The 27,912-nt window shown below is 35.6% G+C and overlaps 1 protein-coding gene across 2 annotated transcripts in view; it reads left to right on the forward strand.

The window, feature by feature from the left end:
• The first annotated feature begins 4,078 nt into the window (after positions 1 to 4,078).
• The window catches only part of adam19a (ADAM metallopeptidase domain 19a), a 92,677-nt gene continuing 68,843 nt past the window's right edge, over positions 4,079 to 27,912 (forward strand). The window contains exons 1-2 of one of the 2 annotated variants that reach the window (XM_058781947.1): positions 4,079 to 4,462; positions 13,562 to 13,641. In XM_058781947.1, coding sequence (XP_058637930.1) covers positions 4,339 to 4,462; positions 13,562 to 13,641 — 204 coding nt within the window. In that variant the 5' untranslated portion in view covers positions 4,079 to 4,338. Of the gene's footprint in view, positions 4,463 to 13,561; positions 13,642 to 27,912 lie in introns of those variants that run through there. The other variant, XM_058781948.1, reaches the window with a different exon arrangement.

The raw sequence follows: 27,912 nt of genomic DNA on the forward strand, positions 1-27,912 counted from the left end.
CCGCAGGACTGGAGAACTGAAAGAAATACACTGGCTCTGTAACGACCCCTTAATTCACCCTAGAGGGCGGCAAAACACTGTCAGTGCGTATTGTGGTATATTTCAAGTATCAAAAGATTGTTTGTGGGTAACGGCGAATGGGTGTACATTACGAAAAGTAAGAGGGAAAATATAAAAATTCTAAGAAAATATGCATCTACTCCGTAAGACCTTTCACCGTCCAGATACATTGCCAAAGCTTTAATGAGCCTTGCATAAACATAGCCTATAAAGCTTTTGAGTTCAAATGCTTTTGCTTTTTAGTTTTTTCCCCAGCAGTCCTTTTTTACTCAAACTTCTCTTAAATAACAGTAATTTGTGAATTTAATCCTGATAGATCTTAAAAAAAAAAAAAAAACTCAATGTAAACGTTTTTGCAGCAGCAGTTGTGTAAACAAGTGAGTAAAATCAAATCACACTGGCATACAAAGACAACAATCAACTGAATATTAAGATTTTACCTGAGGTTGGACTGTGGTGTTTAAGAATATTTCATGAATGTCAAATTGGGGAAGTTGGCATAAATATTTAAAATGTTATGCCTTTATTTATTAATTACAATATTTGTTGGCTGATGTTGACATTTTTCTTCACATTCTGTGTTTCATGATTGTGTGTGTGTGTGTGAGAGAGAGAGAGAGAGAGAGAGAGATTTCCTATTACCTAGGATTACCTATAGGCTGTTCAAGGAAACATCAATATTTTGTGATCATTTACGTTGTTTCATACAATCTTGTGTGTTTTTTCTTCTTCTTCTGTGGAAAATGAAAATATGATAAATGTCTCAGTAGTTATTTTGTTGTTGTTGTTGTTATTGTTCATAAAATGGATGTCAACTGTTACCAAAACTGTTTGATGACAAACATTCTTCAAAATATCTTCTTTTGTGTTTCACGGAAATGTCATACAGGTTTGGAACAACACAAAGGTGAATAAATATTGACAGATTTTACATTTTTCCCTTTAATAGCAGGTATTATTGTGACAACAAGTATTTACTTAGAAAACTCAGATCACGTTTTATTCAAAATTTTACATTATGCATGATTTGAAGCTCGTCATTTTAAATTTGCATTCTAATTAATGTGGCTTCGCTACTTACATAATCTAATCAGAACAAAACAAAATAATTTAACACCTTTTACTTAATATTTCACATTTACATAGTAATCAAGAAACAGCACAACTCACTTAGACTTTCTGTGCAAGCACCTTCACGACGACATGAATGTTGATTATTTGCACTCATTTACATGTAGAACTCCTCTGGTTTACGGGTTAACAAGATGTCCTCATTGAGTCATGATTAAAGTCCTCTCTGATCATTGAGCAAATCCACCTGCCTTTTAAGACTGAGCTGAGGTGCACCAGAAAGTCGGGGGCAGAAGATTATATCCTAGCTCACATCTGACAGCCCGATAGCCAAATTACCTGTTGGGAAGATTTACTGTTCTAATTTCAGATCTATTTCACCAGACCTCTACAAGCTCTTCCATTAAATAAGCCATCCAAAAACGAGTTTATGAAAGACACAACTCAGGGTCAAAAATAAATCATTTATCATCTGTCTGCAAATGCAATATTTATCATAGCTTCATTGGGCTAAGGTATCTGGTGTACAGTGGCATGACCCTAGAAGATGGGATATTGGCAATATCCCATATCATATTGCTCAAAGTTTTCAGTGAGTCCAGTGAAAAGACAGACACACTTACATAATGTAATATAATATTTTAAAAATGCATTTTTTTTTCTTGTCCCACTGACAGATACTTTTTCTAGTTTCAAGCATGAAGTCACTTAATGTTGATCATGTTTTGTTTTTTGTTTTTGTTTTTTTATCTTAAGCTATTGTAAGTAATTCTGTTTGCTTCACAAGTACTTGATTTAAGACAAGACAAAAAAATATTTTTTATAATATAATATAATATAATAATGGTTTTACTTGCATATAATATAGTATAAAAGTAGATTATGATGAAAAGAGTCTTTTTGATGTGGGGAAGCAAGAAGCCATTTCATGGCACACCACCCTTCACAAGCGCTCTGTTATGTGCATTAACGTTTGAGCACTCTGAACGCTTGATTCAGTTCTGTGGCTTGTTTAGTACTCCCAAAGCTTACGTGGCAGAGCATATGGCACCGTGGAGCCAAAAGTATATATTACACTATTGTATGTTTCTTTAGGCAAAGAACTGCAGGCAGCTGGCCAAAGCTTTAACTCCCACAGTTTGAATTACATGACTGGTTGGCTCTACACAGTCTCTTTTATGGCTTGGATGTACAAAGTTGCAGGAGGCCCATTGTGTGTGTGCTGTAAACCATTTGCATGCTTTGTTTTGATGGTATTGATGTTTAAAATCTAAATGGATATAACATTTCCTGATGACTGAGTCATTATAAAGTCACAAAAACCACACTGCACATGCTCTGTTAGGAGATCCATTGTTTCATTGTGGGGCTTTTTCTTTTCAGGCCCACAGCCGTTCTGCCAGCATTACATCTTGGATCACAATGCTGTTATGTGCCTGCTAGAAAAAACAAACAAACAAGCAAAAAAACCTTTATGCAGAATTATGGAAACAACAGAATTAAAAATGTAGGTAAAATTATTATATTATATTATATTATATTATATTATATTATATTATATTATATTATATTATATATTATATTATATTATATTATATTATATTATATTATATTATATTATATTATATTATATTATATTATATTATATTATATTATATTATATTATATTATATATGTGACCCTGCACCACAAAACCAGTCGTAAGTACAGGTATATTTGTAGCAATAGCCAACAACACATTGTATGGGTCAAAATTATCGATTTTTCTTTTATGCCAAAAATCATTAGGATATTAAGTAAAGATCATGTTCCGTGAAGATATTTTGTAAATTTCCAATCATAAATATATCAAAACTTAATTTGTAATTAGTAATATGAATTGCTAAGAACTTAATTTGGACAACTTTAAAGGTGATTTTCTATCCTTTTTTTCTTTGTTTTTGTGCACCGTTAGATTACAGATTTTCATATAGTTATAGCAAATATTTTTATTCAGCTTTCAGATGATGTATAAATCTCAATTTAAAAAAAAAAGGACCCTAATGACTGGTTTTGTGGTCCAGGGTCACATATTATATTATATGATATTATATGATATGATATTATAATTTTATATTATATTATATTAATTATATTATATTATATTATAGGCCTATATGTTAAGTAAAAATATACTATATAAGATATGAATTATCTTATAATTAATGGAGGAGTATTACTTTTTGTAACAAAAAAATGGTAAAATATTTGTTGAAAATATGTTTTTAAGCAGAGATTCTTTCCCAGAATTCAAGAAGAGTCCCATTAGTCTGAAAGCCTATGGAATTATTATTAGCCTTCCATTTCCCTATGGAAGCCCATTCCTGCCACATAAGAAAAAAAAAGTCAAGTGGGTAAATCATTATTATGACATAAAAGTCAACATTATGACTTACTAAGTCATAACTATGAAATTAAAAATTAAAAATTGTACCTCATGAATTTGAGTTTTTATCTCCAATATGATTATGTCAGCATTTAGACTTTTGACTTAAAAATGATTCATTGCATTTACTAATTTTATTTTTAAGGTAAGTGGTTGCAATCAATTTATTTTAGCTACATTTAAATAAACAAATTTAGTTAACTTTTTTTAATTAAATGTAGCTAAAATAAATTGTTTGCGACCACTTACCTTTAAAAAAAATTGTATCCTTTTTTTCAGTGTAATTCTGACTTTCATCTCATAATTTTTTACTTTTTAATGTTACAATTTAGACTTTTTTAGTTGTGACTTGCTATTTCGTAATTTATGCCAATTGGCTTTGGCTTTCCTACATCCTTTCCTAAAACGAGCCTGACCAAGCTGAGAAACCATTTCAGACCAGCAGACCAGCTTAGGCTGTGTTAAGCTGTTTTTCTCAGCAGGGGTCTGATGAATACAGTGATCATTGAGTCATATATTCACTATGCCCGAAGGAAAGCCCTGGCGCGTGCTTTCAAGTGTCCAAGGCTTCACAGATCTTACCCTTCCTTCCTTGGTCGTGTTCTCCGTCTGCTCTTAGTAGGACAGTTTAACGAAGATATAATGGTTCGTGTGGCTCACGCAAATCGAGAGGGCAGAGCTTAGCTGACTCAATTACATCTATTTCTTCTTGTTTCCTCTCACGCTGGCGAGTGAATACAGCAAGAGAGGCGAGACGGAGAACAGCACCGACTGCCACAGGGATGTATACCAAACACAGACAGAAAAACGGACACATTTCATCGACACGATATGTGCTTGTAATGCTATCGTTTTTTCTCTTTAACGGTTTACTGGAAATTGTAGGCGGAAATCCTCGGGAGGAAGGTAAGACACCGCTTTCTTACCCAGAACCTACTTGGAAAGTTGTTTTCTTTATCAACCAGTTGCGCGCATCCGTGAAGAAGTTTTCTTGCGGGGGATAGGCATTTAAATAACTTTGAAAAGTGTAGATTTGATGCGTAAATGCATTGTTTGCTTGGGTTATCGTGTAAACAAATTCTCCTAAGCAATAATTCATCAGTGATTTCTCTTCCATATAAGGATGGCGATGTTACCCACGTTGACTAATACAAGACCACTTTATTCTCAGCTGATTGTTTACACTAATGCTGCTGATGCACGCTTCAGTATATAAGCAGATGTGATTGCAGCTTTATATTGATCTCAACTGAAATTGCAAGGCGAGGGAGAAAATCTGACATGCAGCTAGCTAAGCCCATAGACTGTGATTCTATCCAACAGTTAAAGCTGTACGACTGTTACTGAGACATGTACGAGTAGGGCTAGGGATCGAGAACCGGTTTTTCATAATTTTAGTGAATAAAAGAAATGCATCTCAAACGACAAAAATTGCGTGAGGATTCCCGAACGAATGAGTCATAGGAGCTGATTCTTCTAGTGAATATAACACTTATGAATGATTTGGAGTGGTTACATATTTAATTTAGAAACTCTTACTGTGCTGCAACTACAACATAACAAAGATACTTAAATCATAGCAGGCTGTTCACAACAACGGGTAGGGCCTTGGTGATCTAACATTTGTTTTGTTGTTTGATATATTATTTATTTAATTGTTGGGCTGCTATTATGCAAAAAAAAACGTCCTTTCAAGTCATTATAAAATCTGTGTAAACAAACTTTTAAAAGTAGGCTATTTCAGATTTTTTTTTTATAACCTACATGTTCTTTTCCCCCTATAGGCTATTTCTTGTTTAGAAGTAAGAATCGTTAATGTAAGCTATAAACTGGGATCATTTAGAGGACCACAACCAGAATCCCTTTTTAAAAGTGGCACATTTCTGTCAAACCACTGAACGGCACAAAACAAATCGATTTGATCTTTAGACATTAGTCAGTCTTTCAGTTGTGTAAAACAATGATGTGTAATGACAGGACTCCATTAAAACCAAACTGTTATTGATGCTGCAGATCCATTACTGTCAATTTTATAAACCCAGCATTCAAGAAGTTCACTTTATTAACACCCCAGATTCTCACTGATCAGCAAATGAAAGAGAAAACGGAGGACCGTTGACCATTTTTTCCCATTAGAATATTTCATCAGGCATGACACCTCTGTCATTTAAACACTGTGTGTTTTAAAGAAACTCAAACAGTCTGTTGGTCTCAGGATATCAGGTTCAGTCCTGTTCCAACAGAAACAACACGAGCTCTCCGCTTGTTCTGCGTGTTTGGAGAAGTTGCTACATCTCTCTGAGATTTGACCGGGGACTCTGGGACCTGCACTGAGCTTCAGTCTCCATATTGCGTGACAGACCTTTAATGCATTTATAACAAGGCTAGCGATATTATCTACGACAGGCAAGAGCTATTAGCAAGAGCAAATATTCTGCTGAGCTGAGAAGTTGATTTTAAAATATACTTATGGCTTGTTTATACCTAGATATATGGATTTTAAATGATGCACAAAGCTAGCCTATTGTTACTTCTACTTAGACTGGAAGAAAGTCTTGTGACGTAATAGCCTAATAAAAAATATATTGTTGCTGATTCCAAGCAAGCATGCATTGCATGCATTGCTGATTCCAAGCATGCAAAGCTCACTGCTTCATTTGCATATTTAATGAGGAAAAGACCAATATAAATTTTGAATGCAAAAAAAAATCCAAGAAATGAAATCCCAATTTAGAATGCAAATATTAAAATGATTTCACTGCCTATTCAGTTGTCAATAGTGAAAACATTATAAGTACTGGGGCCAGTTGCATAAACTTAGCCACAATGTTAAAGGCCATTGCACACTGAGTCAGAAATTTTCATATGCGTTTTTCAGTTTTTTTCGTATTCGTCATCCTTTCCAATCAAAATGCTTGTTACGGATGCGAAAACGCAGAAAATCGAACCTGATTTTCTCCGAACGCCTTTTTTTATGACGGACGAAGGTTTCGGAGGCAGTGTGTAAACGTGATTGACGTACACAACATGAGGTCGTATTTATTTTTCAACGTGCAAAAACTTCGGACTCCGTGTGCAATGACCTTAAGTCTTAAGAGCTAGTTTTACCAACTAGCAGTTGCCAAGGGGTAATCAGTCTCACTTTTCCAATACAAATAAAACCAATCAAAACTGAATTAAAAAAGTTATGACCAGTCTTGAAGAAAAAATTTTTTTATGACTAACTTTTTAAGACTAGTCTAAACAGTTAATGCAACCTGCCCCGATTCTTATACTGAGAATATTGGGACAAAAGGGTCTACAAAACCAAAAAAAAAAAAAAGGGATTATTATTTTAGATTATTACACATAGCTTTCTTAGTCAAATATTTTTGTTTAATGAATTTCTGTTGTCTGGAATAACTGACCGCTCATCTGGACAATTGATTTCCTACATAATAGTGTCTATTGTATCTCTGCAGTCTCTCTTTCGCTCTTTCTTTTCATACAATGCAAGTTGTTAATTGATGCCATCTTTCATCTCAAAACAGATATCGACCGTAGTAAAGCTGGCCTTGGAGGACTTCTGGATTACTTTTATGCTGAACATAAGACTTTATTCATCTTTTTTTTTGTGCAATCTCTGGCTTATTCAGTTTGTTCACAAAATGTGCTTTTCCTTGCCTGTCATTCAGATACTCATACAGTGTCAAATATTTATTATAAACCAGTCTAGCTTTCACTTAAATGAATGAATTCACTATCAATTGCTTATAGTTATTAGAAAAAACTCACCAGAGCCAGTGTGACATTGATCAACTCATAACCGGTTGAATACTCAAACATACACTGAAAAAAAAAAAGAAAAACTTTACTCAAATTGCTAGTAATTTTCACAAATAATTACAAAAACTGGCAAGTAACACAAAGAATTAAATGTGAAATTTTGAAACCATTTTCTTTTCTCTCCAATACAGTGTAGTTTGAAATAAGTCTGTACTTTAAGCTGTTCACGCTGAATTAATTGCAGAGAAAAAAGAATGTGAACAGGAATATCAATAGTGCTGTGATTCAATTGTAGTCTGTAAACAGTCCTATTCGACTGGGGACAGCCTGTGTGTTTTCTGTGTACTGTGCTATTTGTTGCAGAATGATGTGAAAGCTTGAAAAACTGCAAATGAGACAAATGGTGGAAGATAATGCTTGCATCACAATTAAATACAAACCGCTACAGTATAAAAGTCAAAGTATTCTTCTCTTCGAGGAAGGCCTAGGTTCATGCATTGTAGACTTATTTGAAATATGCACATAATAGCACAGGAGGTATAAATAAGGCAGGCTTTTTGCAGTGGTCTACTCACAGCGCTTTGTGCTCGCCACAGCTGCATGGGTTAGTTATATCACCATTATTCATTTATACGCCTTATGTTTATGCGATGAGAAGAAAGATGGATGACTTTGGGTTTCATCAGTATGTCTAAAAAGCCCCTTGTTCCTGGAATGTTCCATTAGTCCCTGAACTACAGTTTTTCTATCAGGATAATGACTTTCATAAATTGGCTCACACAATAGATAATGGTTGTTTTTCCTTGTGAAAGCGACTTTTGTGGCATGAAATCTTATTATAACGCCATTTTTTCTCAAGCTGTAGTTCCACTGTACATCATTATAAATCATCTCTGTCTTTTTAAATACAGCATGTACTTCAAATTCGGAATATTATCAAGTTGTACTGTACTTTCCTTGTTCCTTGTGAAAAAGAAGTGTACTAAATTGTGTTGAATGTGCGCTTGTAGTGTACTTTAAAGGCATTTTAAAAACTATATAATACAATATTAATGAAATAAAAGGCCACTTAAGTGTACTTAAAGTAGAGTTTCATGACTGTTTCTTAACACACTTAAGTAACTTAGCTTTAAAGTATATTTTAAATCTATGTTTTAATCACGCTTTAAAGAAGTACACTTGATATCTTGGCTAAAATAAGCTAAAAAGCTCATGTAAAGTACTTGATTTAATTTTAAGTGTAGTGTACTGTATTTATATTTGCTTTTAAGTTAAGTTTAAGTTACATGTTGGTAACACTTTAGAATAGGGAACACTTTTAACTACGACTTTTCCCTCAATAAATTCCAAATTTGCTGCTTATTAATAGTTAGTAAGGTAGTTGTTAAGTTTAGGTATTGGGTAGGATTAGGGATGTAGAATAAGGCATTAATATGTGCTTAATTACTACTAATAAATGGCTAATATTCTATTCATATGCATACTAATTAGCAACTAGTTAAGAGACCTTAAAATAAAGTGTTACCTATATGTTAAATAAAATCTAACTTCATCATTACAAATCTGTAATTAATTACAAATAAATACATGACACAAGTTTGGTTACACTTTATTTTAAGGTGTCTTTGTTACAGTGTAATTATACATTTAAGTACTGGGTAATATTAATTAACTACATGCACTGACTATATGGTTAGGTGTAGGGTTTTGGCTTAGGGTTACTTGTATGCAATTATGCATAATTAATTGTTATTATAATAGTAAGTACATGTAACGTGTAACAAGGACACCTTAAATAAAGTGTTACCTAAGTTTCAATAGAAATTATGTTTATTTTTTTTCAGTACAGCCTTCAGTACATTAAAAAAAAATAGAAGTAATTCTGAAATTACATATAAAGATGTATGTAAGTGCTACTTAAGTGGGTCAAACTTATTGCATTGAATATAAATTTGAACTAACACTTTTATTTCATTGTAAATAGCATGCAATGTCACATTTAGTGTCTAACAACATTAAACATGATATTATTTATGATAACTACCCTTTTTAAAAGTATGCTAAGTTGCACTTCTTTTACAAGAGCACACACATTGTTAGCATTTCAAATAGTACTCATGCGTTGTGTGTCCATTGTGCATCAAGCAGCATAAACTTCTTTGATAAAGACTTAACATAAATCAGTGTATCTCAGAACGGTTTGAAGTGTGAGGGGACTTTAGTGCACTCCTACACAAGCAATGCTCGTGGCATTTGAACAAAAAAAATATTGAAGGCTGTATGAGTCAGATTGCGTTATAAATTGACATTCTTAGGTTCTATATAATGAGCGAGAGAGAAAGAATGTGTGTGTGTGTGTGTGTTAAGAGAGAGAGAGATAAAAAGAGAGACAAAGGTAATCAGAGAGTGAATCAGAGAGACAAAAAGCTGCAGACAGAGATGGGGAGTGTGGCGAAGCTGTTAGTTGGAAGGTAAGGGAGGAGTTTGCCTGTGTTGTTTAGAGCTGTCACTGAAGACGCCCGGTCCCTGCAGCGCTTTGTGATTGCATTTGGTTTAAAACGGCACCCTGGAAACAGTGATAGAAACAGTTCCATTCAAAGCGCTCTATCTCTCTTTCTTTCTGTCTCCTCTCTCACACACGCACCAGGCACAATTCAGAGAAGAGATCCCCCACACAGAAGCAACATTCAATCTTGTGGCAGCTTATCTCATGCACACACACACACACAATCGTAGTCCGTCATCTGCACCATGCAGCATCTTTTAGAGTGTTTAGGACTCACCAAATTGCAGATGCTTCCTGTCAATCTGATATTGACATGTTTTTTTTTTAGTCTCTGTCTCTCAGCAATGGTCTATAGATTGGTCAGTCACATAGATGATGTGTGAAATTCCTCACACAGTCAGACATCTGCTGTGATAGACTGATATATTGGCCAGTTAATCGCTTGATTTTAGATCACTTAAAAGGTTTACATTTACTAAAATGTAGAAAGATTGTTTGTAGATTTTACCCAGTTTTACACTGTCCTTATGCGCATTTAAGGGTTAAAATGATCTTCCCTTTTGCGAATCCTTGCCAGTAAACAATTTTGACAATTTATTGCAATTAAAGTTAAAGCGGATCATTTATAATAGTATCATTTCTGAAGTCACCATATAGAACAGATAGTCACATCCCAAACACAGGGCATTAGTTGCGCTAATGTTTCTGTGTAAAGCTAGCTTTTTTGCGCCACAATACCACAGTGTTTACCCTTTTTTGAGAAATCAACCTACAAATTGGGATAGAAAAATATTGAAACAGTAAAAAATTGCTTTTGTTAAAAATCTTTTGATTATAAATCTTTGTTTTTGAGCAAATATTATGCACAATACATTGCCATTGCATTTCCGTATTTTATTTAATTTAAGCAATTTTGTGTTTCATTAAATTGCATTAGGTTGGCTATATATCAGCATTATACCGGCCATTTGGCCACTCTCTCGAAGAACCCATATCGGTCGCAAATTTTAAATAGGCTTACTCTTTTCATCTCTCTCTCTCTCCCCTTCTGTCTCTCTCAGTAGTGACAGGAAATCATAATCATCTCGTCTGTTTTTCTCTCTATTTGTATTCTGTCCTCAGTGGGTGATCGATATGTAATCCTAACAGCAATGTTGCTTTATGGATCTTATGTGCTTTCCTACATCTGTGCTGGATATCTGGATACACTCATTAGGCCTCTTTAGAACACAGTATGGGTGTAACCTGCTTTTGTAACATCTGGTGCAATATTTCATTTGTGACATTTTAAAGCTGACATCCGGTCAGATCTGTCAGTTAAACTCAACCTATCCCATCCTCAGGTCTGACCTCAATATTGTTCATCTCCGTAATGAGGCGTGAGAATCAGGAAATCAAAGATTTTACACACATTCCTGTGTGGGGGTGTTAAAATATGAGGAAATCTCAGGGTTTTTCTTTTTAGTATTCCTACCTTTTCAAGGTGTACATAAATTGAGCAAAATGTGTAAGCTAATATTTGAAGTAGCCTAATTATAAATATACTGTATATAAATATATGAAATGCTATTTTTGTTGGGGTTTTTTCTGCGTAATAATGAGACTCCAAGGAAAGCAAGAGTGGAAAGTCAACAGATAGCAAAAAGAGGAAGAATACTAATCCTCTTCTCATTCAGACTTCTACTTTTCTCCTGAGGTCTGGTCCCAAAAAGCCTGGTAAGAGAGGAAGTGAAAAAGTAAGGCTCTTTGGGACCCCCATGGCAGTTGAGTGACTTGACGGTCAGATAATTGTCAACCAGAGGAAGGTCAATTTCGCTGTGTTTGAAGAGCAACTGCCCTCAAGCCAGCTCTGGCCTTCTTAGATCATTCTTTGGGAACAATGTCTTAGGCTGGCTTGCAGCTAATGCCTTCTCTAAACCTATTAGTTTTGGAAAATGGTTTTCTCTAGAGGGCCATAGTCTGCGTTGATGGATTCTCTGGATTTATGTTGTGCAGGCGACAGGCTGATTATTTTACGTCCCCAGAACTCAAACTTGGCCTTTGATGATGTTTATTGTGGAAAAGAACTGCGGTTACAATCAGAATAGACTTTGTGAAACATTGCGTTGTGATTGACAAGCCGCAGTGATTTAGATGGCGCTGATTTAAAATGAGTCAGATATTTTAGCATTAGAAGAGATGAGACCATTACAATTTAGAAACAGAAAAGCAAATTGGAAAAAGGATGGTCTTGTGAGGAGCCCTCCCGATCAATTCTATTGCTTCCTTTTACCACGTGTCATTTTTTATAAACTCCAGCCATAAATGGATATGGCGAGGTCAGTAATGATCTTATTTTTCCACATTTGCTTGCATGGCAGCTCTGTGTGAGATCCCAAATGTATGGGATCAAGCTGAGAGGGGATGCTTATTTGTTTCGTTTTGCAAAGAAAAGTGCTATTGTTGGGGAAAAGAGAGGGAGGTAAGAGAAAAATCCACACCTCTCATTACCTCTCCCCTCTTGATCTTCTCTTTATCAGAGAGAATGCATAGCCAGTTTTGCTGTGCTGATAATCAACTTGTTAAAGCTTGTAATTTTAGTGTCTAATTTTGGATCCCTCAAGAGCTTTAAATCAAGTGCATGAAAGCTGAGACGTACAAAATGATTTATGAGGATGATTATTCCTCTTAATCATGAGTGATTGAGGGAGATTAATAGTGTGACCTGCTGCCCACTTTCAGCTGCCTCTCTAGACTTGATTAACTTAATACCAGGCCTCGATTGCCAAACTATGTTGTACTCTCATAAGTAATACGTCCATGTTCAACTTTCATAAGGTTTCAGGCTTGATAAAAGCACAAACATGGTTAGTAGTCTGAGGCGCCTGCAGGATTTCATCTTGGGGTACACAATGAAACCAGTCACTGATCATTTGGCTTTTTTTTTTATTGTGACATGATACAAGGTCAGGAAAAATGTCATATGATACCACTGCTCAAACTTCATTGAAAGGAAGATATTTGTTAAAATATATATTAAAATTATACTACTGTTCGAATGATTGGGATCAGTAATCATATTTTATTGTTTTTGAAAAGAAGTCTCTTATGCTTACCAATGCTGCATTATTTTGCATAATATTGTGAATTTTTATTACAATTTAAAACATGTTTTCTGTTTTAATATATATTAAATATATTTTCCCCAACTAAATCCTAATTTATTCACATTGCACCACTAATATAAACCCTAAATAATTATAATATGCTGATTTGGTGCTCAAGAAACAGTTATACAAAAAAAAAAAAAAATAATAATAAATAAAACTGCTATACAATGAAATGGACATATATCATTATAAAAGTAAATTGAATGCATCCTTGCTGAATAAAAGTGTTAAATAATACATAAAATCTTACCTACCCAAAACTTTTAAACAGTAGTGTAAATTTAAAAACATTTTGAAAGCAATGATCACATGTGTTTAAGATGTAAGGAAAATGTTTTCTTTGAACTTTTTTTTTCTTGATAGTTGTACCACATGACTTTTTAGAGTCATTTAAAATTAAATTTGAAATTTGTTAAAATCAAGATTAATAAAAAGAGCACATTTCTAAGAACGTGTCACATGCATTTTAAACTAGATTTTAAAAACATTTTTTCTTTTCTTTATAATGGACACTCTTATATGTCAATGACCCTAAAAGTGAAGCTTAAATGTCAGTAAACTCTCAGTGTATCTCTTTCTTTTCAGTGGAAGACAGAGGACAAAGAGTGACAGCACACTGGATCTCTCACAGAACAGCACAGCAAGAGATCGAATCATCATTTAAGGTAAGACTAGGTAACGATAATAAAAAAAAGAAAAAAAGAAATTCACCACATACATATTTTAATATACACAGTATAATATTAAATATTCAGCAGTTTTATTCATGCAAACCGTCAGGACACTACACATTAGGGTGATGTTTAGTTAGATGGTGTACTAAAGACGCACTGTGCACTGTTGTCTTTGTCTCAGCAGTAAGTTTTCCAATCAATGTGGTATGTTGTGCAATAATGGATGTTTGTGGATTTCAGCCATGTGGCATAGGTTTTTCGTGATATGTAATCTAATGGACAAGATAGTGTTTTTTTCTTCATGAAGATGGTCAAGCCAATGTCTTACAAGCCAGTCCATTGGACACTTAGAAGGATGTAGTTGTTACCTCTTGCAGCTGGCGGTGGCAGCATCACTGGCAGAAAGCAGCTCCTGATAAGCACCCTAGGGTTCTGGTTCTTGTTATCTGAGTTATAAAAGCTTGTAGAGAAACTCTGTTGGTGTGTATTTTAGACTCTCCAGTTATGAGGAAGGCCTGGTCGCTGCAGGTGTTCTAGAATTCAGAGTTTCTAACAAGCAACTAAAAAGCTTTTCCTTCATGTTCTTTTAGAAGAGCTTGATGATTCTGTACAGTCTAGGACAGTGGTATTTAACATTCTTCTGAGTACCCCCACTTAGACCGCAGTCACATCTTTTCCATTAGGGGACAATATTTGCCCTCTTAAATTGATTTACAGGTGCATTTTTTTACCTTTAGGGAGGCAACATTTTTCTAGCCTTATTATTAATTATATCATTTTATGTCATATTCTTAGCATGCCATTAAGGGTATTATTAATAAATAAATAATAAATAAAGCAATAAATGATGGCAAAACAAAGAGAAACCTGTAGATTTAAAACTAAAATCGCCAGTAGGTGCTAGCAAGTCACTGTCTTAATGAGCGAAGCATCACGCCATTCATTCATTCATTCATTCAGTAACAAAGCAAACGAATGAATGGGTTATTAATCACTGACTCTCCGAATCGTTCAGAGCTGCAGATTCATTCACTAACGAAACACCGCTGTTGCTTGCAGATGCACACCAGTTCTGTCGCGGATTTTGTTGGAAATATTATTTCGTTGTAAAATATAACAAACAATAATTGACCATATGTGTTTAAAATGTAGCCTACATTTACAATGTAAAAAGTTCACTTAATATTACCTTTTTTGTTGAACTGTTATACAAAATAAATGCCACAGTTGCAATCGTTTGAATATTCAGGGAAAATTGCATGAAATAATTTGATGTCATTTGACCGTTTACGGCACTCCGATTTTCCTGTTTTATATTAGAAGCGGCATTTTGCTTGTCAGAAATACATGCTCGGTTTTAATGTTACTTTAAGTTGGGGTAGAATTAAATGAATGCCAAAGCTCAGCAATTTGTTTGCGTACCCCCATCCGTCACCTCACATACTGTACCCCCAGGGGTGTTTGAGAACCACTGGTGTAGGAGACCACCTGCCTTCTGAAGCATCTAAAAGAGACCCTGTTTATTCAAGTCAATGACAACAATGTAATGGAGTTTCAAGCAGCTGCTCTAATAATGGCTCCTGGTTCTGTGTCCAGTTGTCGCATGATGAGCATTCAGTGGTGACAGTTCTGGAGTGTACACTCTAAAAAGGCTGGGTTAAAAAATAACCCAACCTTAACCCAGCCGCTGGGTAACTATGGGACAGAACACGCGCTGGGTTGTTTTGACCCAAGTTCTGGGTTTAACCATTTAACCCAGAATGCTGGGTTGTTTATTTAACCCAACCAGTGGGTCAGGTTAACTGTGTTGCTGGGTTAAGCATTACCCAAACATTGGGTTATTTGTTGTCTCATTGCCTTGCTACCTTTATATTTACCAATATTACCAATAATAATAAATAATAATATTATTTTTCTGTAATACAATTACACAACACAAAAAATGCAACTGTAAATATCAATTTAATGAGTTTTCACATTTATTTTTAAAACTATTTTTGAATGGGTGCTACTGTTACACATTACATTCAACCCCTACGGACACAAATAAAACAACGGTTTTTGTAGATCAGTTTCTTTAAAAAACAAAACTTTGTAAACTAGGTACTGTAGATTCCTATTCTTTGTCAACATTGCAGGATCATAACACTATGAAATTGATTATTGCCACATGAGAATCAGTCCAAACATTGTGCCATTAAAACTAAGCCAAACAAAGAGACCTACAACAGACAATACATGTGACAAAAAATTAAAACTTTTTTGTTTGCACAAAGAGTCTGAAAACAGCCAGTGCTCCACACAGACATCTGATCTGATCATCATTCAGTCTGTCTGGAATGACATGAAGAAACAGAACAAACTGAGACAGACTAAATCCAGAAGAACTGTGGCAACGTCTCCAAAAATGCTTCAAGAAACCTCCCTGTAAATCTTCCTGAAAAACTATGCACAAATGCACCGAGGGCAAAAGCTGCTTTAAATGTAAAGGTTGCTCACACCAAATGTTGATTTAATTTAGTTAATAGAAATTAATTGATAAAAGAAATCTATTTATGACATTATTTTTGACAGCATCCTCATTTTACAGCATTTTAACACAAGTGTCTAAAACTTTTAACAGTACTGTAGCTTTGCAGGTAGGTTTCTTGAAGCATCAGATAAGACGGAATGATGATCTGGATTATTACAATTAATGGCAAAATGAATGTTTGGAAATGTAAACTGATATTTCGATGAAGAGGAAAAATAAACAAACCGGTTGGGTCAAAATAACCCAACCCAGGTGTTCAGTGGTGAAAGAACCCCTTGCAGTCCAATTGACCCAGCATGAGCAACCCAACTATGTGTTTACAGTACCTCAAACAACCCAGAATTTTGACCCAGCACAAATAACCCAACAATGTGTTTACAGAAATAACCCAGCACTTTTTAGAGTGTAGCCTGGAATAATATTCTACCCATTTCTCCATCTATTTACCCATCTGGATGTTTTTTTAAAAACCATATGAATATTACATTCCATGTATATCAGCCACCCACTCTCCAGTTGTCTATATTAGCCACTGAAAACATATAAATATTACATACCATATAAATAATTCATAAAGTTCACTAGTGAAATTGTTTGACCTGACCAGAAGAATCCATTCCCATTGGCTGATTTAAAGTCCCAGCTCTACCTACTGAAACTTTCCTATCCTTGAATAGTGTATTTGCATTTCATGTGCAACACGGCCACTCACATGTTAGTGCGCACACATACTTGTGCACTCCACTGGAACATCCACTCAGTCTGATTTCACTGTTATATTGACATCTGTGCTCCGTCTCAAACTCAATGCCCTTCGGATGCATCTAACCTTCTTGGCTTGTTGTTAAACCCTGAGACAACCTGAAAATGTCAAGCTAAATGCAAAAAAGACAAGTCCAGTTAAACCTACATGAGAACAATGATGAACCTACAGTAATAAACATAAACATATTTACCTCTATTTTTTTCTTATAATATGTTGCATAAATACTAAGGGCCGGATTTACTAAACAGGGCAAATTAGCGCTAGAGCGAGTTCCAACTGAAACATCTACTAACAATGCGCACATTAAATAACACAGGTGCAGACAGATCATTTCCATAATGACCAGCACAGTCTACCAAGAGCAGTGCAAATTACCGCCTGCTTTAAGACATGCTTTTTTTGGTGTTAAATAATGGCACAAATGCCAGTAATTTGACAAGCGAAACATTAGTAAATCATGTTGCGTTATTCATTTTAATACTCTCCTCCCATAAATTTTGTGTCTGAAAGAAAAACTCCTACAAATGCATATTCAATAACGTCAGGAGCAAAAATAACTGTCCATGCCTTTTCAGCGCTAATTCTTCTCTGCACGTCTTCTTCTCTGTCTAAATCCTGATAGTACAAAAGACAGTTTGCGCTGGCGCAAAACAGATTCTGTCAGCTGTTGTTTGCCACTGGTGCTGACTTTTGATGTGGTGGCAACTTCTTGACATTTAGGTCCAGCCTGAGAATATGTCACCATCTGTAGAGAGAAATAACCAATCACATCTTCACATTTCATGGAAATGGTAAGATTAGTCATTTTACTGGACCATGAATTTCCTGATATGGCGCAACAAAATGATCAGATATTCATTTTCTATAAGAGTTGGCGATTTCCTGCAACATACTGGCTGCAGTGACTGTTGCCAGTGCAGCAAGAACAGAGCTCAGCTTTATGCAGATGAGGACCAAAGCGATTCCTACTAGAAACCAACAGCTAGGCTCTGCGATCTCAAGCGATTTAATAGCTGTCGGTGAGAACGCAGCTTTGTCGCTTCACCCTCTCTGCTGGTGTCTCTCACAGGCTCGCATGTTCACTTAATTGCTGACTTCACAAATGGACAGAAAACACATGTTTGTGCGCTCACTCACAGGCCATGAGAATCTGGACGTTTGATTGAACTTCTGGCTCTTCTGGTGATGATGTAATGAGCCACTGTGCTGTTTGGAGCTTGGCTGAATGCATGTCAGGCGGATGTAATTTTATACGCTGAAACAAAGACACACACAGACGCTCTTCCCTAAGGATGGGGGCTGGGGAACAGGCCGCTTGCCAGAACACTGAGTGTATGAAGGAAAAATGTTAGCTACTTATAGCAAAAGAAAATCACTCTCTGGCTCTTTGTGTGTCACCAGGCATTGACCATATGGTTTAGATTTTTCCTTTTTTTTTTTTTTTTAAAATTCCCCACACAGATATGTGTCTGTCACAGGTTTCTTTTTGCTGATAAGTAGATGGCGGTCACACAGTGGCAATTTGATATGTAGCAGGCATGTATACAGTATATAAATGTAATGTTTTATTTGTCAAATTTAATTTCTTTGTGTATAGAACTCATCTCAACATTTCACTTGGAAATACAGAGATTACAAAAGTTGTGCCTGTACGACTTTGTGAAGAATAAAAACCAAGTGAAATTTATTTGAAAAATATATCATACTTTTATTTTCATTTATTTTATTATTGTTATTATTTTATTAGATTTGTTTGGAAAGGGACCGTGTACAATGTGGAATGTGGAAATAAAATAACAGATTCTGCATAATATATACAATAGAATATATTATACACTCTCAGAAATAAAGGTACAAAAGCTGTCACTGGGGCGGTACCTTTTCAAAAGGTACACTTTTGTACCTATTAGGTTCAAATATGTACACTTTAAGTAAGGAATAATTGACGACGGGCCGTTGGATTATTAGAAAAATAATGCACACCTCGGGTTTTTATTTATTTTTCTAATAATTCAATGGACCGAAGTCAATTATTCCGCTTATACTACGGTTGCCACACCTCAAGACATCGATCAGATGATATATTTCAAGGCATTCGTCCGGTATTTCTACTTAAATCGCTATTGTGAGTAGGATTATTTCTTCCGCATCTCATCCAACGCCTCCGTAGCTAATTCCAAAACGTGATTTTAAACCTAGTAACGGAGGCTTGGGCCGTTGATAGCAGACTAATGCAGTTAATACAGTTAATAACTAAGTTATGAGAGAGAGAGAGAGAGAGAGAGAATTACCTCTGTGCGTCTCTCAATAGTGTTCGGCAGCAATGTCTCTAGTTATAGTGAAACTTAGTTCCTTTTGTTCACGAACAGCGCCGTTGTTGTTACCTCGCTTGTGAGAAATCATGTAGTTTTTAAGTTGTTTACTGATAAAATCGTCAGAGTAGCGCTAACAACATTAGCGCGATGTATGCTAGTGTGTGTGCAAACTGTAACTGTTCTGTATGTGCGGTCTGTGAGGGAGAGAGAGCGGGAGAGAGAGAGTATGTGCTTTCCGTACATAATTAAGCTTAATTTTGTGGCAAAAACATGGACATGATCTGTCGTTTTTATCATATTGTTTACTATATTTATTTATTTGGCCAGTGTCGTAGTGGGTCTTGGTTATTTTGCTGTTAAGACCTTTGAAATAACAGACATCATTGGCGAAGTGATATGGTCATGTAATGCGGTCAAGAGCTGTCTGGAACTACGTTCGCAGTGCGTTTCCCTGAAAATAATTGCACGCCTTAGAACGTTCGTCAGCCAATCAGATTCAAGCATTCAACGGCCCCGTAGTATAAGTACTAATATGTATCTTTAAGGTACCGAAATGGACCCTTTTTATGTACAAACATGTACCTTTTGAAAAGGTACCGCCCCAGTGACAGCTTTTGTACCTTTATTTCTGAGAGTGCACATATGCACACACATATCTGATCAGAGAATGAACGAATGAATATTATACAAGCCGATACATCATAATCATATATAGTTTAAAAAGGTTTACATTTAAAAACATTTTTAATTAAAAACATTACATTCATTAAAAACATTTTTTAAAAGGAGGTTTATGTTTTAAAACATAAAACAACGGAAATGTTATACTTGTAAAATTTCTGATTGTCAAAAATGTTTATAGTTAATGTGGTGAACTACACCAGTGGTAATTCTGTAAGGACACCGGTGTGAATTTGAGTGGAAATGACTTCATACATCCACACAAATATTTGCAACACCAGATGGTTAAATGTAATTGCAGAAAATGGCTCAGAAATGTGAAGCTAGTTAGTTTACAAAAAAGAAAAAAAAAGCTTATGCCATTTTAAGTACATTTATTTGCAGATGGCACTTGGTTTCATATTTTGCATCAAATGTAATGCCATTCAGACATTTTAATTGTGACTTTAGAGTCCAAAAGGGTTCAGTGTCCAAACTTTTTGGTATTCTAGACTCAGAGAAGGCGTATATCAGTTTTTTTACTAAGATGTTTAAAATATTTTTTCAGGCAGTACGCTGAGCTATTTATAATGAGCACACCAACATGAGCCAAGGCTAATGAGTTATGTTTGATATCTGAGATAATTGCAAGGCTTGTTTTGGCTAACACTTAACATTTACCACATTCATGATGAATGCAATATATATAACCATTTTGGTCTTTAGTCACACAGAAATAATTTCAGAATGCTAACCATTTTATTAAATTCCTCATAGTTTTTGCTATCTCTAGTTAGAATTCAGCCATACTGCCCTGGATGACAACAATTTTTCCAGTCCCTCCTGCTGAAAGCAACCCAGAGCATGATGGTGCCACCAGCATGCATGACAGTAGGACTGATATTCCTGAGTGTTGAGCTGTGTTTGATTTTTGACTAATATGAAAAATATGAAGCATTCTAGAAAGTTACTAAGACCTCTAATAAATATCACTGATTTTATTAAGTTAATAAAAAATTAAGCAGTTGAAGAACCGGTGGTTTTCAATAGCTCACAATTTAGGTTCTTATTAGAGGTAATTGATATTAATCATAGATTTTTATTATAAATGTGATGGTAATTATTTAGGAAATCACTTCTGAAAAAAGTATATAGTTAAAAAGTTAAAATATAGCTTGTGCAAAACAGCAGAATGAGAAATAATCAATATGATTGAATACCTTCTGAAGCCACTGAATTTTATGCCATTGCTAAAGTTTAATGTTTCATTTTGGGACTTGTTTATACCTGAAAATAAAGCTCTGAATAAAAGGCAAAAATGGCCAGAATTTACTGCAAGCACATTTCTACAGAATATAACAATCAATGATAATTTAATATGTACGTAACTGTGAGTTTTGCAATAAGAACTGCACAAGTCAATATTATTTTTTCCCCCTCCCAGAGAAGAAATGGCCCAGAACTTGAAAATGCAATGTGCTCATAATGTTAGAACTCCTCGGATCTTTCTTGATATCTGATCTGAAAAATAAACGTTATCCCCTGAAAACTGGAAGATGGATGAACAGTGGAAGAACTGAAGGACTATGAAAAGACTTGCAATCTAACGGCACCTTGCAAATTATGTACAGAGCATATTTGGTTTATGCATTGTGCTTTTATGTATGTTAAATGCCTTAATTCCACCTTAGAGTAAGCGATAATCAATACTCAGACTGGAGGTAAAGAAGTTATTATTGTTATGCCAAATGTTTGGTGTTTTACATTCTACATAGAGTAGAATTTAGTAGAAATACAACATTTAACAGAAAGAATACTTTCAGAGTTCAGTCAGAAAGCTAGAGCCAAAAGAGCGAGAGTGGAAAGTAACATGGGAGGACGCCCATGAAACAAAAATAAGCACGTTTGACACCAGCAATCCTGCAAGGAATTAGATTTGTTTTCCCCCACCCTACATTCCTCTTTCTTCTCTCCTCTATCTCTCTCTGGCTTTCACTCTCAATCATTCTCTCCTCCCTTTCATTCGCCGCTCCATCACAGTCACTCTCCGTATGGCTCTCTCTTTTGTATTCTATCCTTCTAACTCGCTCACCCCCTGTCCTTTCTCTACCTCCAGAGGCATTTTTTTTTTTGCACTGAAAGTGTTATACGTTTTGACCTCCAGAAGTAAAACCGACATTTGAATTGAATTGAATGGAGTCTGAAGTCACACTTTAAGGGAAGTTGTTGAAGTTGCTGCTGAATTTGCAGCTATGACGGAATAGGCTCATTTGTCTTAGGACGTGGGTCCCCGAGATGAACCTGCCTGGCATTTAGGTCATGCTCACAAGTATGGGAATACGTGTTCCTTGTATAAAGACTGTGTGATTACGAACTTCTATTAACTGGTTTAATAGGATTTTTATGTGAGTGTTTGTTTGTGGGTGTTTGGTAGTCCGAAGGTAGGTCGGTGTGTTTAAGAATTGATAAGCCACATAATAAGACAGTCTGGCATGGTCCACATGCTCCAACTGAAAGTCGCCTTTTGTACGCTTCAGGAAATCTTATATAAAATGATGTAGGGAGTTTAGAAAAGCAGCACTGAATGCTCAGACATACACACACTCAAACATTGCCACACAAAGCAGCATGCAAAAACTAGCTCAGACATGGCCATTTTTATTATTTAATAATGTTTCTTCATTCAGTGTTGTTTTGTTGGACAGATTAGTCACTTGCGGTACGAGGTGGATGTGCATGAGGACGACTGGCCAAAAAATATTCATTTTAATTATTATTTTGAAGGACATCCGTGTTTTTATTCAAGTAAAGGCCGGTTATTATGTGAGTCATATTTTAATTCCAAAACGGTCTGGACGTATGCTCAAAAAGGTGGACATTCAGAGATTTTTCTTAGGTGAATGTGAAAAATGTGTGTAATTAGGCCATAGTATGCATTCAGTGTTAGATTTTAAGTGAGTATGTGCATGTTTATTTGTGTGTTCTTTCTACTGTGGAACATCTCCGTCTGAATTGTAAGTCTTTGGATGTATTTTCAATTAGGAATTCGGGAAGATACTTCAGTGCCATTATCCTCAATGACACTGAAATTATGTGTTAATACAGCTAAAACAGCTGTAAAGAATTATCTCTATGTCAGGTATTTTTGCAAAGATGCTTTTATTTGGTTCAGCAGAAAGGCCACTGAACACTAGAAATATAATTAAGAATGTAGTCCATTTCATTTTCTAACTAAATAATAAAGTTAAAAATGTTTTGTATTCCCAGAAACATTTCTTAAGAACGTGCTCATCTATTTTCTTAAAAATCACTTCTTAAGGTTAGGACAACCTCCTGCCATGGCCGTAGCCAGCTATGTGGTCTATGAGGAAATTTTTAATGAGAAATGTTTTCTGAATGACTAATTTGCCATTTAAACCTCCTCATGTATAGCTAAATAAATTTAGACAGTTTTCTAGAATTTTAGTGTCCGTGGTGAAAATGAAATGTTGAAATGTGAAAATGTTGGAGAATTATACACGTCACTGTGAGAAGAAACGTTATCAATGGTATCAAAAACAGTAGCATTTAACACGAGTGCAGAGATCTGTAGAACAAGTATAGGTTACAGAATGAAATGAAATGTGCAAACACTGGCCATGAAGAAGTTTATGCTATTTCATTCAGTATTGAAGTTACATTTTCACAAAGACATGCAAAAAACATTCATAAGAGCACTAGACAAAGTAATCATATAGCAATGCTTATTTATGAAAACTATAACAACAGATCATCATTGATCAGTCATGATTATGCTTAAAATGACTTTTGATGAGTTCAAAAATCAGTAACAACTATATTTGAGAACGTCTGAAGAATTTAAAATAAATTGCACATTCTTACAAACTTTCTAGAATTTAACTTTTTTTTTTTTTTTTTTAACCTGTTGCAGTATTACACATTTGAAATTCACTCTGGTTAAAAGCATTCTGCTAAATTAATGAGCCTAAATGTTATCTCAAAATTCAAAATATAGAAAGCACTTTCTCGATCTAGCAAACTCTAATCTGATTGGCTAGTTTTACATTTCAGGATGCTTGAGTGTGTCTCAAAAAAACTAATTACGGATTTGCCGTGCCATCAATTTAACTAGATATCCACGATATGTACACAGTTTGCTCGTATGTTTGTTCATTGTACGTTTTACTTTAGATGGAAAAACAATCACAAAATCAAAATAACACAGTCTTTTTTATACAGACCTTCCTCAAACCTGCCTCAGCATTTGAAACCAAAACAAACTGTGAATTGCTGACATGTCAGTCAGACAGTCTCTTCCTGTCTAAGCAGACAGTTCTTGGCCAGAATAAACTAAACAAGATATTCAGAAGTCTGAGACTGAGGTCTAAGATAAATATAGAAGAGTAACCTCTATCAAAATTCCATATTTAATGGCCAGGAGGTGTTGGTTTGAACCATTGGGATGTGGCTAGCTGCTTTTAGCCCCAGTTAATTTCCCCCAAATCATCTTTGCTGCATCTCTTGTGTGACTCCTCTTCGACATAGTCACACACGAAGAATGAGCAATGATGAGTCCTCCAGGATGGAATGTCATGAGGAGACTGTGGTAAATTTGATCTGGTGCACACAACTCCCTTAATGGCAGACAGGTTATATTAAAAAGATTGTCCTCATAGCTGATTCCACATCTCTTAAAGCCGTCTGTCTACAGAAGCTGATAACTGCGCTATAAAAGGTCTCATATGTGCAGCGCCTGGAAGCTCAATAATCTCTTACCCCCATTAGTCAAAATGTGTACAGTAAGTTCAAAGGAAAATGTATGCACAGAGATATACGGTTACCGAAAATTAGCTTCCTTACCAAGTGAATATGAAACTAGGACAATTTGTCACATTGAGAAGTGAGTGGATTTAATATGAAATCACATTTCTTTGATTCCCTCGGCTGATGTAAACACACTTTCATGAGGTTCCTCTGTGGTCCCAGTCTACTATTATGTGCTATCATGGTCTCATCTCTGAAAGAGGATGTCATGTTTCTAAACCTATCAGAATATTTACCGAAGCAAAGCACAAGTTGGCGTTCTGTGAAAAAGAGAGTGTGAAAATACATCAAATTTGAATGCATCTCTATACTTTCAGTGTTTTCAAACCAACTCGCATGGCAATATATTATTTTCAGCCCCTCCAGCTCTCGTTGCTGCATCCAGAATTCATTATTTCAGTGTGGGATTGCCTAACCTAAAATGCATTGATACAGATCATTACATCATTTGAAAGAGTAATAGCAAACATAAGGAGAGTTTAAAAGTCAACACTGTTCAATTTTTAAAGGGATACAGTGGTTCACACTTAGTTCACCCATTTGACTTTCTTTACTCCATGGAACACAAAAGGGACAATTTAGCAAAATATCACAGGTCCTTTTTTTTTTTCTCCATACAATGAAAGTAAATGTGAATGATTCTGTCAAGCTCAAAAGGTGACAGCCAAGGTGAAAATGATCAGTAGTCTTCTGAAACCATATATCACTGTGACAAACAAGCTGAAATTCCTGAAAATGTTATTCTCTGTAGAAGCACTCAAATTTCATTCAGATTTATGTACAGTATGCCACATTTATTGGCATGGGTGCCAAATGTTATGGGTTACAATCTTCAGAAGCTATGACAGAGGGGAAGAATATATATATAAAAAAAAATCTTCCTCAGAGTTATTATAAATGTTCTGAAGTTTTGGGATTTTGCTAAATTTCTCCTTTTGTATTCCACAAAAAAAAGAAAAACAGGTCTTACAGGTTTAAAAGCATGAAGATGAGCAGCTATTCCTTTAATTTTTTCTTTTCAGTACGTTCTATTATGTATGAAAATGTTCAGTTGAAATGCATGCTTTGGCACAAATGCAATGTCCCAGTATGGTGCAGTCTTTCACAAGACTACAAGCTTGCAGCCCAGCATGAGCTCTGGGATTGCAGATACCACGCGCCTGAGTGCCCACCTCCCTGGCTTTGTGTTGCTCTTTCATTTATCATTCAGATGTAATCATGTCAATAGAGGAACAACTGATTCCCCTCATATAAATATTTAAACTGAGGTGATGAAGAGTCTGGAGAGGTGTCCGAAAGGGTTTGCTTAATCTAAACTTTTTTAAAGGAAATATATTGTCATTAGAGGAAGGTGTCTAGAGAAATAATATAATTTTATTTCTACCTACTATTCAGGGTAGGTAGTGACCTGAGTGACCTAAACTAAATTGGCTGTGCCTTTGACCCAGAGTGCAAATGAAACCAACACAAATCAAGTGTTTGACAAGAATGAAATGTTAAATGATAACAGATTTAGGGTGTGCCAACATGTTTTGACTGCTAAGTCTGAGGATCTGAATTCCAGCGGTATTACTTACAAGACTTCACACAAAACATTACGACAACATATGTCACACACTTCTGTATAACCACTTCAAGCAGTCTGTCTTTCAGTCTTCATCTTTCATCTTTCTATCCTCCCTTTTCTAACATCCATTTCTCCCGTTGTCCTCTGACATCTTCTCTCGTCCCTTCACCTGTCTCTTTGACAGCGGCATGAAACTCTTGGGGTTGGTAAGTGATTGCTTGTTCAGGAAAAGTGACCCCCTCCGCAACTCCTCATTTCTTCCATCTCAACCTTTCCCCATTTGATTTGTGAGATGTGAACGTCTCAAACCTCCTCGTCTCCTCTCGCTTTATTCCGTGGCGCTAAACTCCCCCTCAGCCTAGAACATTCAGACAGATGTCTGTATGTCTAGTCCTGCGGTTTCTAATGCATTTCCTTTCTTCACATAGAAAATATGTCTTTATGTTCCAATAATTTCTCTGCAGTTGCATCAGAAACTAGATTTTTACTTGTTGTGAAGAAAATGTGAGTGGTTATTGCCCATGCAAAAGTTGCAAGGCTCTTATGCAGGGTTGCCAGGGTTTCTATGCGGAAACTATGTGGTTTCTAAATTTTTGGGGGTAAATATGGGTGGCACGTGCTTGTAGAAATGAGGCTTGGGTGTTGTGGGTGGTTAGCAGGGCATTGCTATGTGGTTGCCAGGTGGTTGCTACTTTTTCTAAAAAATATACAAGTGGTGCTTGCCATTCCAAAAGTCATGAGAGTATTATAGGGGGCTGCCCAGGTGCTGCCCAGGTGCTAGGCACCGTGTTTAAGTGCTATATTCGGGTCCTCATCTACCAACCCAGAAAACGTGAAAAAGAACAACCCAGAAAATTATTTTGGTAAGCTTTTCTTTTTGCAACCCATGTGTGTTTTTAACATAAACTTGTATTTGACAATTTAAGCACAATAAGACATGAAAGAGAGTTTAGTACTCAGTACTTAGTTTAGTACTCAGTACTTAGTTTAGTACTCAGTACTTAGTTTAGTACTCGCGTGCCATGTGGGAGCCGCTTTCTGTGCATGTGCTTCGGATGTGTGCGCTCAGAAAACCCTATCCACCTTATTCTTCACATAAAAAATGGGCACAGCCATTTGTATATTTGATGGGTCTTGCTTCCGGTCTCATTTGCTTCCAGCTATTTTTAGCTGTACGAAACCACTCCCTTTGCTGCTTGATAAATTGGTGTGTCTTAACATATTATTTTAGTGTATTATCTTAATTATGAATATATTCGTTTGTAATGCAAACAGTTTTATCATTTACTGCACGTTGTTATTCATCTTGTTATTTCCCTATAGCAGCTAATGAACCGGATGTCTCGCCATAGGCTTACTTCCGCGTTTAGGAATAAGGTGGATACTAGGAGTTTAAACGTTTAAAATGCATGATGTCCTCTCCCAATGTTCCAAAGCAACTGACACTTGTTGTAAAAGGTCAGAAAATAAATTTTTATCTTCCGCATGTGCAAAACATTAAGAGAAAGTGAAAGTAAATTACCGGCGCATGTGAAATGCGCTATACAAATAAACTTAACATGCCTTACCAAAGTCTAACAAGCAGAAGTGTGTTAAA

This window comes from Onychostoma macrolepis, chromosome 07 (genome assembly GCF_012432095.1).
Source record: "Onychostoma macrolepis isolate SWU-2019 chromosome 07, ASM1243209v1, whole genome shotgun sequence".
Taxonomy (NCBI): domain Eukaryota; kingdom Metazoa; phylum Chordata; class Actinopteri; order Cypriniformes; family Cyprinidae; genus Onychostoma; species Onychostoma macrolepis.